The sequence below is a fragment of the Sarcophilus harrisii genome, chromosome 2, assembly GCF_902635505.1.
Source record: "Sarcophilus harrisii chromosome 2, mSarHar1.11, whole genome shotgun sequence".
Lineage (NCBI taxonomy): Eukaryota > Metazoa > Chordata > Mammalia > Dasyuromorphia > Dasyuridae > Sarcophilus > Sarcophilus harrisii.
Genome location: NC_045427.1, coordinates 52,114,002 through 52,129,100, shown reverse-complemented (window position 1 = coordinate 52,129,100; position 15,099 = coordinate 52,114,002). Strand labels below are relative to the sequence as shown.

Genomic DNA, 15,099 nt, shown 5'->3' with positions numbered 1-15,099 from the left:
CAAAAAGGTAAAGAATGAGAAAGAAAATAAAATGCAAGCAAACAACAAAAAGTGAAACTGTTATATTGTGAACCACACTCCTCTCTCTGGGTGTAGGTGGCTCTCTTCATTACAAAATCATTGGAACTGGCTTCAGTCATCTCATTGTTAAAAAGAGTCATGCCCATCAGAATTGATCATCCTATAATCTTGCTGTGTACAATGATCTCCTCAGTATCAGTTCATGTAAGTCTTTCCAGTCCTCTCTGAAATCATCCTGCTGATCGTTTCTTACAGAACAATAATATTCCATTCTATTCGTATACCAGAACTTATTCAGCCATTCTCCAACTGAGGGGCATCCACTCAGGTTTCAGTTTCTAGTCATTACAAAAAGGGCTGCCACAAACATTTTTGTACATGTGGGTCCCTTTCCCTCCTTTATGATCTCTTTGAGTTATAAGCGCAGTAGAAACACTGCTGGATCAAAGGGTATTCAGTTTCATAATTTTTTTGAACATAGTTCCAAATTGCTCTCTAGAATGGTTGGATCCGTTCACAACTCCAGCAACAAAGTATTAGAGTCCCAGTTTTCCACACCCCCTCCAACATTCGTCATTATATGATTTCACTGAAAAAAAATTTAGAAACAAAAAATTTAGACACAAACTTTATTTTTCTTTGGGAAAGTATTTATGTAAGAGTTGTCTTACAAAATTCTCCATAATTTTGTTTGTTGTTTTGCTTGGTCTGTGGGGAGGTAAAGGAATTGGGGGGGGAAGGGATGAGGACCTGGTTTTACAAGTTAGAAAAATTTCTACTTGATGCATTTGATGTTCAGCATCAAATGATAAGATTGAGGAGAATAACTGGCACCCAAAGTTGGGGTTTAGCACCAAATGTTGGGGTTCAATCATATAAAAAATCACATTGGCCTTTCTCTTTGGCAAAACGTAAGTTTATTTAGCAGAGGAGATTATAGACAAAATGAAGAGGTAAAATAGACACCAGGAGTGGTAAATATGAAATAGAATTGGGAGAGTATATACTAACCAGGAAAGTGGTTTTAACCATTAACTCACAATTAATCAGGAAAAAGGAAAACACCATGAGTATACCATTAACTGGCAGTTAAATCCATAGAAGAGTTAGCTTCTAAAACTGTTAGCTACAGAAAGGAAAAAGATAGGGAAGAGAGTTAGATAGGATACCACAAAGCAGAACCCTGTGGTGGGCTAATCTAAAAGGGATTCAGCAAAGATGGCATGGGCCATGGAAAGATTTATAGGGAAAATTTAATCTCTGAAATCTGGCATAAAGCTTTCTGATTGGATACAGTAAGGCGGGGTAACTCAAGGCCTCCACAGGGGATGGGACTCTTAAGGTTGAGCTGACCTCCATCCAAATCATTCTCTTCTTATTTTAGGGAGTAATCTTATCAGTACTTCAGACTTTCTCAGCCAACCCTACTCAGTGATCCAAGACCTCACTCTGTATTGTTCCTCCTAATTCTAATCCTCAGTGCTCAACAGATCTTAAGTAGCTTGGTACAATGAACAGGCTATTATAAACTTGGGATCAAGAAGGGCTAGATTCAAATTCTTCTTTTGTCTCCATTTACTCTAAAATGGGAGGGTTGGACTCAGAGATCTCCAAGGACCTTCTAGCTCTAAAACTGTGATCCTAAGCATTTAATAAAAGCTTTTACACTTATTCAGAAAGTCTAGGTCTTTCCCCACAGCATGGCTATAGAAGCAATAGTCTTACCCTCCCCTTCCCTGGGTAATCCAACCTTCTTGTTTTATAGAAGAGGAAACTGAGGATTAGAAAATGATTAGGATTTTGTAACCAGTAAGCGATAGGATTGAGGTTAATAGATTTAACTCTGGAAGGGACCTTAGTTGATCATTTTGTTAAATCTCTTTATTTACAGATCAGGAAAATTGAGGTATAGAGAGAGGAGGTTGATGGGCAAGCTGGGGCTAGAACTGATGGATCCCGACTTCTAGCCCAGGCACAATACCACTCAGAGAGCTGCTGGAACTCTAGGAGTTATTACAGCTTTTTCTTTTTCACTCCTGTCTGCCTTGGTCTGCTGGAGCCCAAGCTTCAAAGAGAGCCTTTCATGAGGAGTCAAATCAGAGTTTCAATTGTCCTTCTGGGCTCTCTGCCAGTGCAATGGATCTGGACTATGCCAAATCTACAATAAGACCCTTTCTGTTTTCCTTCTATGAGGGAGGTGGGCACAGTTGGGTCATAGGCAGCACACTTCTAAACTGTCAGCACTGGCCTGGACTCCTTTGATTTTTGGTGAACTACTAGGATTTTCTCATGAATCCATAATAACAACCCAATGTATCTGTTTTGAGAACATTAGCAATTATGGATGCCTGGTTATGAGGCTTGGACAAATTCTATTGGTTAAACCAACAAATGGCAGAAAGTACATGGACCTAGAGCCTGAGAACCTGGGTTTGAATCTCAGGAAGTCCCTAAATAGCTATTATCTGGAAAAATTAATTTATTTAGCTTGTCAAAGCTTCAGTTTCCCTATCTCTAAAATGAAAAAAATGGAACTAGGTACTCTCAAAGCTCCTTTTCACATCTAAACCCCCTGAGCCAATGGAATACTGGCTTTGCTACTTATGAGTTATGAAATGGCGAATAAAGCATCTCTCCCCTCTCTCAATTCTGGTTTCCTCTGATTTGTAGGATAAGGGTGAGGAATGATGGGAAGACTCAGTCAGTAGTTTCCAACTTCTTGATTGCTTTTTAATATTATACAATTTTAGCTGCTGTCTCATCCCAATAATCCTGGAAATTTCTCTCTCATGAAGTTCATTAGAACAAAAGGACCTTTCCCTCTGAGATTATCCAAATTTCCTGCTCTTCCCAATTCTCCTTTTTTTTTCCCCTTCTTACTTTTCTTTCTCTATATAATCTCTAACTTCTGCTCCATTGTTCCTCTCCCTTAAAAGGCAGGCCCATAAAGTGTCACCTTCTATCCCAAATTAAATGTCCAATAAATGCCTTTGTTTGATTTGGAGACTGAGCCTGAATTCTTAGAGACAATCCCATAACCCGTACCTTGGTACCTGAAAATCTTTGGTGTATCCCAACATCTCCATGATGCCAATTATCCTATTAGTATTTGTTGATTGAAAGAAGTGACACCAAAAAGCTACTTTGAATTTGAATGATTTTGTTTTTTATGGACCACAGGAGAACATAGCAAGGATCTATTATTTTGTTTGATGGAGTGATGGGGTGGTTTGAGTTGGGGATGGGGAACCATAATCCATGAACAACTTAGGAGCTAAGCTCATGGTCACAAGGGCTAGTAAGAGTGAAGTATGAAATTTGAACTCAGGTCTTCCTGAATCCAATTCCAGAATTCTCCCTACTGTGCCATGATGTTGCTTTATAAATCACAATATCACCCAGACATATTTGGAAGATACCAGAATGTTTATTTTGGAAATGTAATCTTTACTCATTAGAAAGAAAACAAGCTAAATAAGGATAAAACCAGAATGCTTGGTATGTGTATGACTTCAGAAATCCCCTGCAATAAGTCTCAGCTCTCTGTCATCCTTGGCCCTTGGCTCCAAGCTTGGAGACAATTGGAGTAGATTATTTCTAAACTTCCTTTCCCTTTTAAAAAATAGCTATGGCTAATGCAGCCTTTGATCCTTTAGCTGGAAACCTTTTCTTCCTGGGGCTCACATAGCACTTTGCACTTCTCTAATACATCTATTAGCCAGTTTTCTGTATTATAATTATCTCTTTGTGTTTTCCCTGTTGAGAACTAGATTGTGAGTTCCCATATGGTAGAGATCTAACATATAAATTTTGTAGCTCTCCTAGCACACAGTGGATGCTCAACAAATGTTTCCTGAATGAATCTTGTGATTTCTTGGCAAACTACTTTTTTCTGGGCCTCAGTTTCCCCATCTCTAAAATGAGAGACTTGCCCTAAGTAATCCCTGAAGACCTTTAATCTGTTAATCTTGTGAATTCATAATTTGGGAAGACTCACATGTGGGTGGGCCATTCTCCCTCCCAGTTACTATTTTATCACAGGAGAACTGAGCTTTTCTTGAACTTTTGGGCACCTCTGTAGGTATAGGTAAGCAATGCTGGATGAACAAGGAGTCAATAAGGATTTAGTAAAGGAAAAAGAATAGGGAAAGGACACCTTTCCCCCCTTCTTTTCTCCTCCAATCTCTCCAATCATCCTGAGCAACCTGGGTAACCATCCTTGGGCTGTACCATAGAGGTCAATTGTCCCTTCAATGATTTAGGAAAAGGAAAAGATTGTGAAATTCACAGAAAAGGGATCACCTCATTTACCCAGTCATCCAAGCCTCATACCCAGTACTTAATGAGGTCTGCAGAAGGAGTTGTGGTCTGCCCTAAAGGAGAGAGTGTCCACACCAGTGAAATCCCGGATCTCTTGAAGCAGTGAAGTATAATGACTACATGCTAGATTGCACATGCGTGTGCACACACATACATAGAAAATAAACTGATTGCCCTATAGTGGAATAATTCTATGTCCCCTATTATTTTACAGAAATGAAAATCAAAGTGGAAGAAGTTGAAGTTATATGCCCATTGTCTAATGGCTAATCAGTATTAAAGGCAGACTAGACCCAGAAGGCCTGATTTTCACTCATTTTTCTTTGCACATAACTCTTATCTATCTCACAGATGGACTGCCTCAAGGATCACATGAGATGTTTTTATGCAAAGGGCTTTGTAATAAATACCAAGGCCCAGAAACTCTGGGTGTGTTGATCACTCCTCCCAGTACAGAAAGCCAGATCAGAAGGATCTGTAATAGCATCTGATCCGTGATCCAGCTTTGAGGATCGCCAGTCACTGGAAGTTATTAAATGAACCAATGGGCAGCCAAGTGTCCCATTGTTCTCAGTGCCCATGCTAAACCCGTTAGAGGAATGTACCAGCTAGCTTTCATTATTATTGTTATTGTTATTGTCTGTATTCACTCCCATGGTTCTCAGATATCTTAATAAATGTTTACTGGATTGAATTATCATCTGTCAAAGTATTTTTTATTTTGCCAGCTAGGCACAGCACTAAAACCAGAGATTTGTAGAAAAATAGAGCTAAAAGGATTATAGGATTTAGAGAGTATATATGCTTGTGTGCGTGTGTTGGGGTAGGGGAGGTTGTGTATGGGGAGGAGGGAGAAAGAGATAAGGGGAAAGGAAAAGCTAGTGATATCCTAATTTAATGTCTTTGTTTTTACAATTGGGGATATCAGAAAAGGGAAATGTGCAATGCTGAATTAGGAACTGTGATGCCCAAAGTCACATAACTCCTAGTGGAGTTAGGATTCAAACTTCTCTTTTGCTGTAAATCCATATTCTTTCCAAACTCTATTGCCATCACCCCCGTCTCCAATCCAATCCAATTCAATTCCATGAACCTTTATCAAGTTATGGGTAAGTTATTATGGTGGGCAGACTCTAAGGACACAGAGGTGACTTATTGTTGCCACCCTCTAGGCCTTTCCTTTCTATCTAAGGATACAACATGTCAGACAGATAAGTCTAAATGTGATAAACTGAGGTGGAAGAGAGTAATGAAAACTAAGAATCTAAAGATACTTCCTGTAGGAAGTGTCCACAAGTTGAATCTTGAATGAAGCAAAGGTTTCCCCTCAAAACATCAGCTTGAGCTTATGTAACATTCGCAGGTCATTATTTCGCTGGATTCTCACAACAACCCTGTGAAGTAGGGAGCAGAGATACTTTTGGCCCCATTTTGCAGTTGAGGAAACTAAAGTTCAGAGAGGACAAGTAGCTTGGCATGTTGACAATGCTGGGATTTCCAAAGACAATGCCAAACTTGAACAACAAGTATCGGCAGGTTTTATGATGGGCCATGTCCTTGGGCTGGTTTTCAAGACTGGCCTAACTGAGTGTGCAGAGCATGGGCTCTACTCTGGGTTGGCTCCTGCATGAAGAGTTCTGTTGGTTGACCTCATTAAAAAACCTAATGATATCTGCAAGAGGAGTTGTGATCTGCCATAAAGGAGAGAATGTGCACAACAGTGAAACACTCCAGTGTTTCTCTCGAAGCAGCAAAGTATGATGACTACATGCTAGATTGCACATGTATGTGCACATACATACACAGAAAAGAGATTGAATGCCCTCCAGTTCCATAATCCTATGTCCTCCAGAACACTGTGATGTTAAGTCCATGTCTCATGAGTATGAGAAAGAAGCTGGAAATGTAGTAGAGTGTTCCCCTTTAAGAGATGGGAGAGCTTTATTAGGTAACTAGGGTGAAATGGCAATAAAGTGGAAAGAGTAGACTAAGGGGCAAGAAGCCATAGCTACCATCCCCAACTCTACTAATAACTAGCATTGTGACTCTGGGCCATTGCCTCATCTCTAAAATGTGAGGATAACACGTAGCCTGAATGGGCAAAGGGCTAGAGTGAGTCAAGTTGAGGTCCTTGACGTCTCTGAGATAAATGGGATTTAAAATTTAATTAACTCTTAGGATATCTATAAATAAAGGCTAAACCATCACCAGAGAGTGTGAAGTGGGGCTTTGACCCAAGGTTCTTAGAATATGATGCCTTCAAATCTGTGTTGGGGAACATTATATCTTTCAACTATATTGCCACATTACAAACCACCAGCCTTCCCTGCAGTAGACCCAACATTGCTTTTTCATGTGGTTTTGAGGGAAGTCAAAGATGACACCAGATCTTCCTATGAATCTCAGGGCTCAGGCAGGTACCTCCAGGGGAAGCTGAAGCTAAGAGAAGGGTGCGGGAATTAGAATAGGAAGTAATCTCTCATCTCCTCTGTGTAGGGGCTGGCCTGGGCACAGGGTCAGGGGTAAGGGAACAGGTAAATGGGGCTGTCCTATCTCTAAGCAAAAAATTCCACTGGGGCATTGGCTGTTCATTATTGTCTGGCCCTGGCTTTTGTGGGACCTCCCTTGTGATAGAAAGCTATTCTGAATGAAGTGGCAGCCAGGACTGGAGAACCCTAGAAGGTGTGGCACCTCTGCTGTGTCCCCATCGGCATTGGGAGGAGCATCTCCCACCTGCTCTCACTTTGATGGTATGATGGCCCATTCCCACTATGCCTGACAGAGGCTTCTGGAGCAGACCTGCTGATATTGAACATTGTAGAAGGATGAGGGCATTTCTTTTGTCCATTCATTCCTTTTGACTCTTGTTGTTGTCCTTCATTCTAAAAGAAGACCATGATATCAGAGAGGTAATGTCATGACTTTCAAGTGTATTGGATTTGAGTGATAGAGGGCTGTGTAAGGTCACCTGCCTCATTTTCTCTCGGAACCATTTGGATCCAGTGGTCAGTAGTCAGGATGACTAGAGATGGCCCCTGGATGCAGTGGGAGACATTGGCCTTATTTCATTTTAAAATCTAGAACCTGAATCTACTTTGCCTAGATTGGGTCGGGGGAAAAACTCTTGCTCCCATTTTCTCACTCTCTTGATGAAAATTTCTAGCCCAGTGATGCACTAATAAACCTAAAGCTGAAACTATCTCAGTGCCCAAGTTGGTGCCTAAATGTGGTCAAGAAGGCATCTGGTCATGAGGTACTGCTTGCATAGGAGGCAAATGCTGCACTCCCTTATACCTACTCCTATAAAACTCTGAGGTTCCCACCAGACTGAATAATGATCAAGAAATAGAATGAGAAACAATAGGAAGTTACTCCTACTTCAGAAACCCCAAAGCAGCCAGCCAGAAGTCTGAAGGCAATAGGAAAAAGCCACAGCTGCTAACAAAGGTGACAACACAGGGGAGACTCCTGATGCTTCCAGAGATGGTCAGTGACCCATGTAGCTTGGAAGCCTGTATCTGGAGGCATTGTGAACAGAAGACTCTATTACAAAAGCCGTAGGATGGTCAGGCTACTTACTGATCTTGGAAGTGCAGTATGACATCTCACTACGGGAGAGTCCAGGCCCAGAAAGAGTTCTAAACATACAGAACTCAAACTTCAAGATCAGGGAGGTGAGGGGAGCTATGGAACTAATTCTGGAGGTGGATGTTGGCACTTGCCACTTGATATTCCATCCCAGGAGACTGAGGAAGAAACAGGATAGATGGAGGAGGGAATATTCAGAGGATGAGTGGCCAGCAGTGCATGGGAAAATGGAAGGAAGCCTTGCTGTGAACCTGGGTTCAAGTTTCACTTCTAAGGTTTAGCACCTGTATGATTTTGGGAAAGCCATCTAACCAGTTTATCAAGGAACATTTGCTAATTGCACATGACAAAGGTGAAATTGTCCCTTCCCTCAAGGAACTTATTTCTATAGTGGGCAGACAACACATACAGAGAAATACAACACATGCAAGATCCATGCAATGCAGACCCAAGATATCCTTTGAAAGGTAAGCACTAGAAGCTGAGGGAGAAGGAAAAGACTTGTAGATTATGACACTTGAGCTGAGTTTGGAGAAAACCAGGTTATTTAAGAAAAGGACTGAGATACCCAGAGACAAGTGCAAAGGGACAGAGACAACATTATCCACTGCTTGCTGGAAGTTTCTAGGTGGCTGTCCGTGAGCATCTCAAACTCCGTATGTCCAATTATACCTTCTCCCCTGAACTCTACTTCCCTTCAAACTTCTCTACTTTTTTTGAAGCAATGGACAACTGCTTGGTTGGTTGGTGAACCTAGGTTCACAATTTCAGCATTATCATCCTTTCCTCTTCCCTCTTCCTCATCACCCTTATGTAACCCCTTGACAAATGCAGTTGGTTCTACTACCTTGACTTGTCTTCCATAGCTCCCATTGTCTTCACTCCCAGACTACAACTCTCATTCAGACCCTTATCAGCCTGGAGTCTTGGTCTCCCATCTCCCCTTTTCCAGAGCAACCTTCCTAGCTGCAAAGAAAATATTCTGTAAGCATATTTCAGATCATGTAACATCTTTTCCAAGACTTTCTCTGGCTTGCTATTATTGTCCATAGATTAAAATACCAAACTCCACCCATCTTCTAGGCATTGGATATTCCTTACAAAATGGTACCAATATGCCTTATGTCCTTTCACACACTTTATGTTCTGGCCAAATTCAGCATTTTGCCTTCAGTCTCTGTTCCTTGGAATAAATTGCTCCCAAGCCTGGAATGCATTCTCCCCTCATCATCACTTTTCAAGGTCCTCAAATGCCTTTAAGGCTTAGTTCATGTGCCAGTACCCATGGGAAGAAGTCTTTTCCAAGCTCTGTCTTCATTATTACTTGGTTCCTCTTCAAATTATTTTAGAAATATTTTAGATTTTTTATTTTATAAAATATTTTAGAAATTTTCTTTATCTTTTTGTGCCTTCTTCATAAAGAATGAGTTCTTACATGGCTCTTTCCAACAGCAAGGTGATTCAGGCCAGTTCCAATAATCTTGTGGTGGAGAGAGCCATCCATACTCAGAGAGAGTGACTTGTGGATCAAATTAAGTTTGGATTCCATACTAAACTGAATCAAATGATTAACCATCTTTCAGATTTCAAACTGATAGTACAGTCAGACTGATAACAGTTAGTCAGTCAACTCGCATTTATTAACTGTTTACTACATGTCTAGCACTGTGCCAAGCATTGGAAATACAAACACTAGGAAAAACAAAGACTGTTTCTGCCCCTAAAAAGCTTGTTTTAGTGGGGGAGGATAGCATACAAAAGGAAGATGAAGAGAAGGGGAGGAAAGAGACAGGGATACCTTGCAAAGAGAAAACATTGGTAGAAAAAGTCTTGAGGATAATAACCTGGAGAGTCTCTGAACAACAAAATTAGAAAGAAAATATAACACTTACAGAAAGTAATTGTTTCTGCGTTACTGTGCAAAGTTGGGAATTAGAAAAACTTGAACTTTTTCATGAATCTTCCACTAAATGTATAGCCCTAAGCACATTTCTTCAAGTTTCTATAAAATGAGAGGGTTGTAGGCAATCTCTCAAATTCCCTTCCAGATCTTAAAAAGGATGTGATTTTATGGAATTCTCCCCTTGCATTGAGTTATATACTCTCAGAGCAAACCCAATGCAAATCATGAATATTATCTCTGATTCTGGGGACAGTCAGCTCATAGTGAAGTGAATAACAGGTGAAGAGGAAAAATCATTCTGTTGAGTTGTTATAAATGTAGTACAAAGAAATAGAATCCATGCTCTCTTCTCAAGTTTTATTAATCAAGATGTATGGTATAAACATAATGCGAAGATATAATAAGAAAGTTATATTATGTCCCAAAGACTAGAAAACTATGCATTCCCTTACCCAGAAATACATTTACTCTGTATCCTAAAGAGATCATAAAAAAATGGAAAAGGACTCACATGTATGGACATGTATATAGAAATTCTCTTTATGGTAGCAAAGAACTAGAAATCAAGGGGATGTCCATCAGTTAAGGAATTTCTTTTCTTTCCTTGGACTTTTTTATTTTTTGGACATTTTTTTACCTCTTCAAAGTCCTTTTCTGGGCTTTGGGGATTTCTCAGTGTGATATTCCTTATATCTTTTCTCTTGAATTTTATTGTAGTTCTTTCTTTTAAGTAATTTCCTATTTCTATTTTTGCCAGTAAAAATATCTTCGAGATAATTGCCTACTCTTTGGTGATTATTTGCTTCTCTTTGGGGCCTCCAATGTGGATTACTCACTTCTACTCTTCCTATTTTCCTTCAGCAAGATCTGATGTAACTATCTTCTACCTTTCTGAATATTTCCTTTCTTCATTACTCATGTGATTCTCCCAAAGAGCGACTCTGTCCTGGTCTCATGATTTCTTCTGCTCTTATAATTTTGTTGTCTTTTATTTTTAATAAAAGCTTCTCCTAATTTTCAGTTTTCCTTATCTTATGGACTTTCCTCTGGCAATAGTATTTGCCATTTGCTTACATTTGCCTCTCTGTGGATGCTAATAGCTTTCTATAGGTATCGATTCCCAAATCATTTCTTCTATTAAAGTGTTTCTCCAATATCTTACTAAATCATGGAAGTGACCTTAAGTTGCTAGTAGAAGACTCTACTGGCAGAGGACAAGCCTGGGAGATCCTAGCAAGCTGGGAAAAGCTTTAGTGATAGGATTAATGATGGAGTACATGTCTCTAGCTTAAGGACCACCCTGCCTACATTTGGAGATGCTTATCATCAGGTTGGCCATAGAATGCTTAAAATTTTGGATACATCTTTTTTTTTGAAGACCATCAACTAAGTGAAGGGAATATAGTCATTGACTGTTGAAGGGTAGTGGGACAGAAAGCTTTATCAGCTTCATCCAATCCAACTCAGTCTTATTTCCAAGGTGACTTACAAGATCATAGAGACTGGAGTGGGTTAGTGATGGTAAACATTTAACATTTGGCTTCCTGGGGAAAAAATGAATTCACAATATACTTCAAAGTTTAATCTTCATTTTAAAAATCACTTTCTTAAATCTAGAAGTCATTCAAACAAATCAATCTCTGATCATAGCTTTTGTCAATTTCTGAGGTATAAATGCTCTTGTGAGTTAGTACAAGATGGTTCCAGGCTGGAAGACATTACACACCCATGCTTGTGTCCAGCCCCTTTTTCAGTTTGCACAATATCCCAGGTCCAGGGCTTATCTATCTTTGTATCACCAGCTCCCTATTACTTCTAGGATGAAATATAAAATCTGATTTAACTGTTAAAACTCTACAGCTTAGATTTTCTTACCCTTCCCAAAGTTTTCTCACACCTTACTCCTCTTGGTGGACTCTTTGATCTGGTGACTGATCTCGTTGCTGTTCCTCCAACAAAAATCTCCATTTCTTGACTTTGGACATTTTCACAGACTTTTTTTAGTACTCTCCCTCCATTATTTGCCTCCCAGAAGACTTTCCTGATCCTCCTTAATGCTAGTGTATCCCCTCTGAGATTACTCTCAATTTACTTTGTATGTATTGTTTGTGCAAAGTTGTTTGCATGCATTAGATAGTGAGCTTCTTGAGAATAAAGAGTTTATATATATATATATATATATATATATATTATATATGTATATATTTTACCAATTACATGTAAAAAAATTAGATTTTTTTTTTCTGAGTTCCAAATTCTATCCTTCCTGACCTCCTTACCTCCCTCAAGGGACTATTTGTTGCCTTTCCTTGTATCCCAGAAGCTTGGCACAGTGCCTGCTTGATAATATCTGCTAAATAAATGCTTGTTGATTTGACTTGACTAGACCACAGTATGGTTCTTTAGCATACTAGGCCAATCTTTAGGAATGACTGGAAAAGGGTGATCATAAATACGAGCCAAGCCAAATTTCTTGCCTTCATTGATTTGAGCAAAGTTTTCAGTCTGCAATTTAACTTTGTGGTCTATTGCAATTAAAATGAAAACAAAACCTCAGCTTCCCCGGGAACTTGTAGTATTCCTATTAGTAAAATGAGCAAGGGTACATTTTACAACTTGAATTTGTCATTTGAAGCAGACAACTTGGAAGGCCTAAAGAGGCTGGTTGCCAATTTCCCCACTCTGCTTCCTGCTAGATTGACCTCGGGAAACCCATTTCTTCTTGGAACTCAGTTTCCTCCTTTGTAAAATGAGAAGGTTGACTTAGATAATCGCCAGGACTTGGCCAGAAACTGGAAACTGAGTGGATGCCCATCAATTGGAGAATGGCTGAATAAATTGTGATATATGAATATTATGGAATATTATTGTTCGGTAAGAAATGACCAACAGGATGATTTCAGAAAGGCATGGAAAGACTTACACGAACTGATGCTGAGTGAAATGAGCAGGACCAGGAGATCATTATATATTTCAACAACAATACTATATGATGACCAATTCTGATGGACCTGGCCATCCTCAGCAATGAGATGAACCAAATCAGTTCCAATGGAGCAGCAATGAACTGAACCAGCTATGCCCAGCAAAAGAACTCTGGGAGATGACTAAGAACCATTACATTGAATTCCCAATCCCTATATTTTTGCCCACCTGCATTTTTGATTTCCTTCACAGGCTAATTGTACAATATTTCAGAATCTGATTCTTTTTGTACAGCAAAATAATGGTTTGGTCATGTATACTTATTGTGTATCTAATTTATATTTTAATATATTTAACATCTACTGGTCATCCTGCCATCTGGGGGAGTGGGTGTGGGGAAGGAGGGGAAAAATTGGAACAAGAGGTTTGGCAACTGTCAATGCTGTAAAGTTACCCATACATATTACCTGTAAATAAAAGGCTATTAAAATAAAAAAAATAATAAATTAAAAAAAAAAAAGATAATCCTCAGGACTCTGGATCTAATTATCACCCTAGGGTCAAGATGTATGAATCTGCTTATATATGGCCCAGATATTATTCCACTCCCAAGAAACATCATTCATGACTTTAGCTAGAAAGAAAGGAACCTTCAACTTTATAAATACAGCAAAGAAATTTAGGCAATTCAGTCTCCTTATCCTCACTTTTATTTTCTTTTACCTAACTTGGTGTTTCCCATAGCCAGACAGATTTCAGGTCAAATAGTGATGAAAGAGATAACAGAGCAAATACTACCTCTTGCATAAAGCACTCTCTGATGTCTGCTCTCCATGTCACAAATAATCTTTTTCTGATGTCTTACTTTTCTCTTCACTGTTCCAATGTTCTTACTATGTAACACTGTGTATTAAAGTTAACCGTGTTAGTGTTTTATTGCCCAATTTAACTGGAAGTTCCCTGAGGGCAGGACCTATATCATATTTATCCTCTATATCTTTTGGGTTGCCTACCCTTACTGAATAAGAACCTAATAGATGTTTAGTCCAGTAGGACAAACAAAACAAAACATGCTACAATCATATATACTTTGTAATAAATGTATTAGGATGATGCATACATACATAGCACAAAGTGCTAATTTTGAGCTTGAAGAATGGGACATTGTTATTAACATGGGAAATTGGGGAAGGGCTTCATGGGTTTTGAAGAACATGTAATTAGGCCTTTCTTACCAAAAAAAATAATACAAATACAGACATTTTTACTATAAAGAATGATTGTTAGCAGTAGAAGGCCCAGAGAAAGCTTGTTGATATCATTATTTTCTTGCTTATTTTTTTCCCCTCAGATTCATTCCTGATGTAGTGATCTAGGAGAAAAAAGAAACAAACAAATTATAGGATTGTTCTATGTGTGTATGTATATTTTTAAAAGTTAAGTACAGAAAAATGTAAACAATCGCAATCAAGTAAGGAAAAACACCATAGAGTGTCATGGTCTTGTAAGAATAACATGAGCATTGCTAAATCTCAGAACAAGATGAGGCTGGGGAAAAATGTGAAGGACCAAGTCACTTAATCCCAATTGCTTCAGCAAAAAAATTAAATGTGAAGGACAAAAAACAAACCCAAAGTTTGGGGGAGGGAAATTCCCAAGGACATTACTATTCCCAGTGGAGAAGGGAGAAACTTTTTAAAGCTATTTTGGGGACCAATGGAAGATCAAAGAAAGGATAGGACACTCAGGATGAGTGAGATGATGATAAAGGACCAGAGAGGGAAAGAACATATCTTTCCCCACAAAGGAAAAACAATCATCAGATTGGAAAATATAGAACAAAAATGAATGACTATTAAAGGAAAAGTTGTGAACAATTAGAAAGAGAATTATTATTCATCCTTCATTTTCAAAGAGGACCAATGATATCAGGAGAGTGATGTTTTTTGACTTAACAAATTAGTTTTAAGTGAAGCAGAGCTGGGTAAAGTCATCAACCTCACTCTCTCACTTCGGAAGCCAGTGATAAAACATGGGTGAGGACCGTGGCCCAGGATGCAGTGGAAGACTAACTTTTTAAAGCTAACCTCTTTCCTAGGTCTCAGTTTGTCTGAGGCAACACCCATTCAGTGATTTAAGGTTAGGTAAGAAATAACACAAAAGATGGCTTAGTTTTCCTACTCAGAAAAAAAAATCTGGGAGAGGAAGACCATCAGACTTTCTGGCCAGAACAGAAACAATTCCTATTTACACTCACTGTGTACCAGCAAAACCCAAACAATGACCCAATGCTGCTTGGGCTGGAACCTATTATTGGCCAATCAATGAGAGCCAGAGTGATT

The 15,099-nt window shown here is 39.1% G+C and overlaps 1 protein-coding gene and 1 long non-coding RNA gene across 2 annotated transcripts in view; one reads left to right on the top strand and one right to left on the bottom strand.

Annotated features, from left to right (window-relative positions):
• Nucleotides 1-4,748, top strand: part of LOC116421319 — a 31,241-nt gene extending 26,493 nt beyond the window's left edge. Inside the window, exon 3 of the long non-coding RNA XR_004231641.1 lies at nucleotides 4,556-4,748. This is a non-coding gene — a long non-coding RNA (uncharacterized LOC116421319). The remainder of the gene's footprint in view (nucleotides 1-4,555) is intronic.
• Nucleotides 4,749-13,843: 9,095 nt separating this feature from the next.
• The window catches only part of EMC8 (ER membrane protein complex subunit 8), a 34,226-nt gene continuing 32,970 nt past the window's right edge, over nucleotides 13,844-15,099 (bottom strand). The window contains exon 5 of the mRNA XM_031950176.1: nucleotides 13,844-14,129. Coding sequence (XP_031806036.1) covers nucleotide 14,129 — 1 coding nt within the window. The 3' untranslated portion in view covers nucleotides 13,844-14,128. The remainder of the gene's footprint in view (nucleotides 14,130-15,099) is intronic.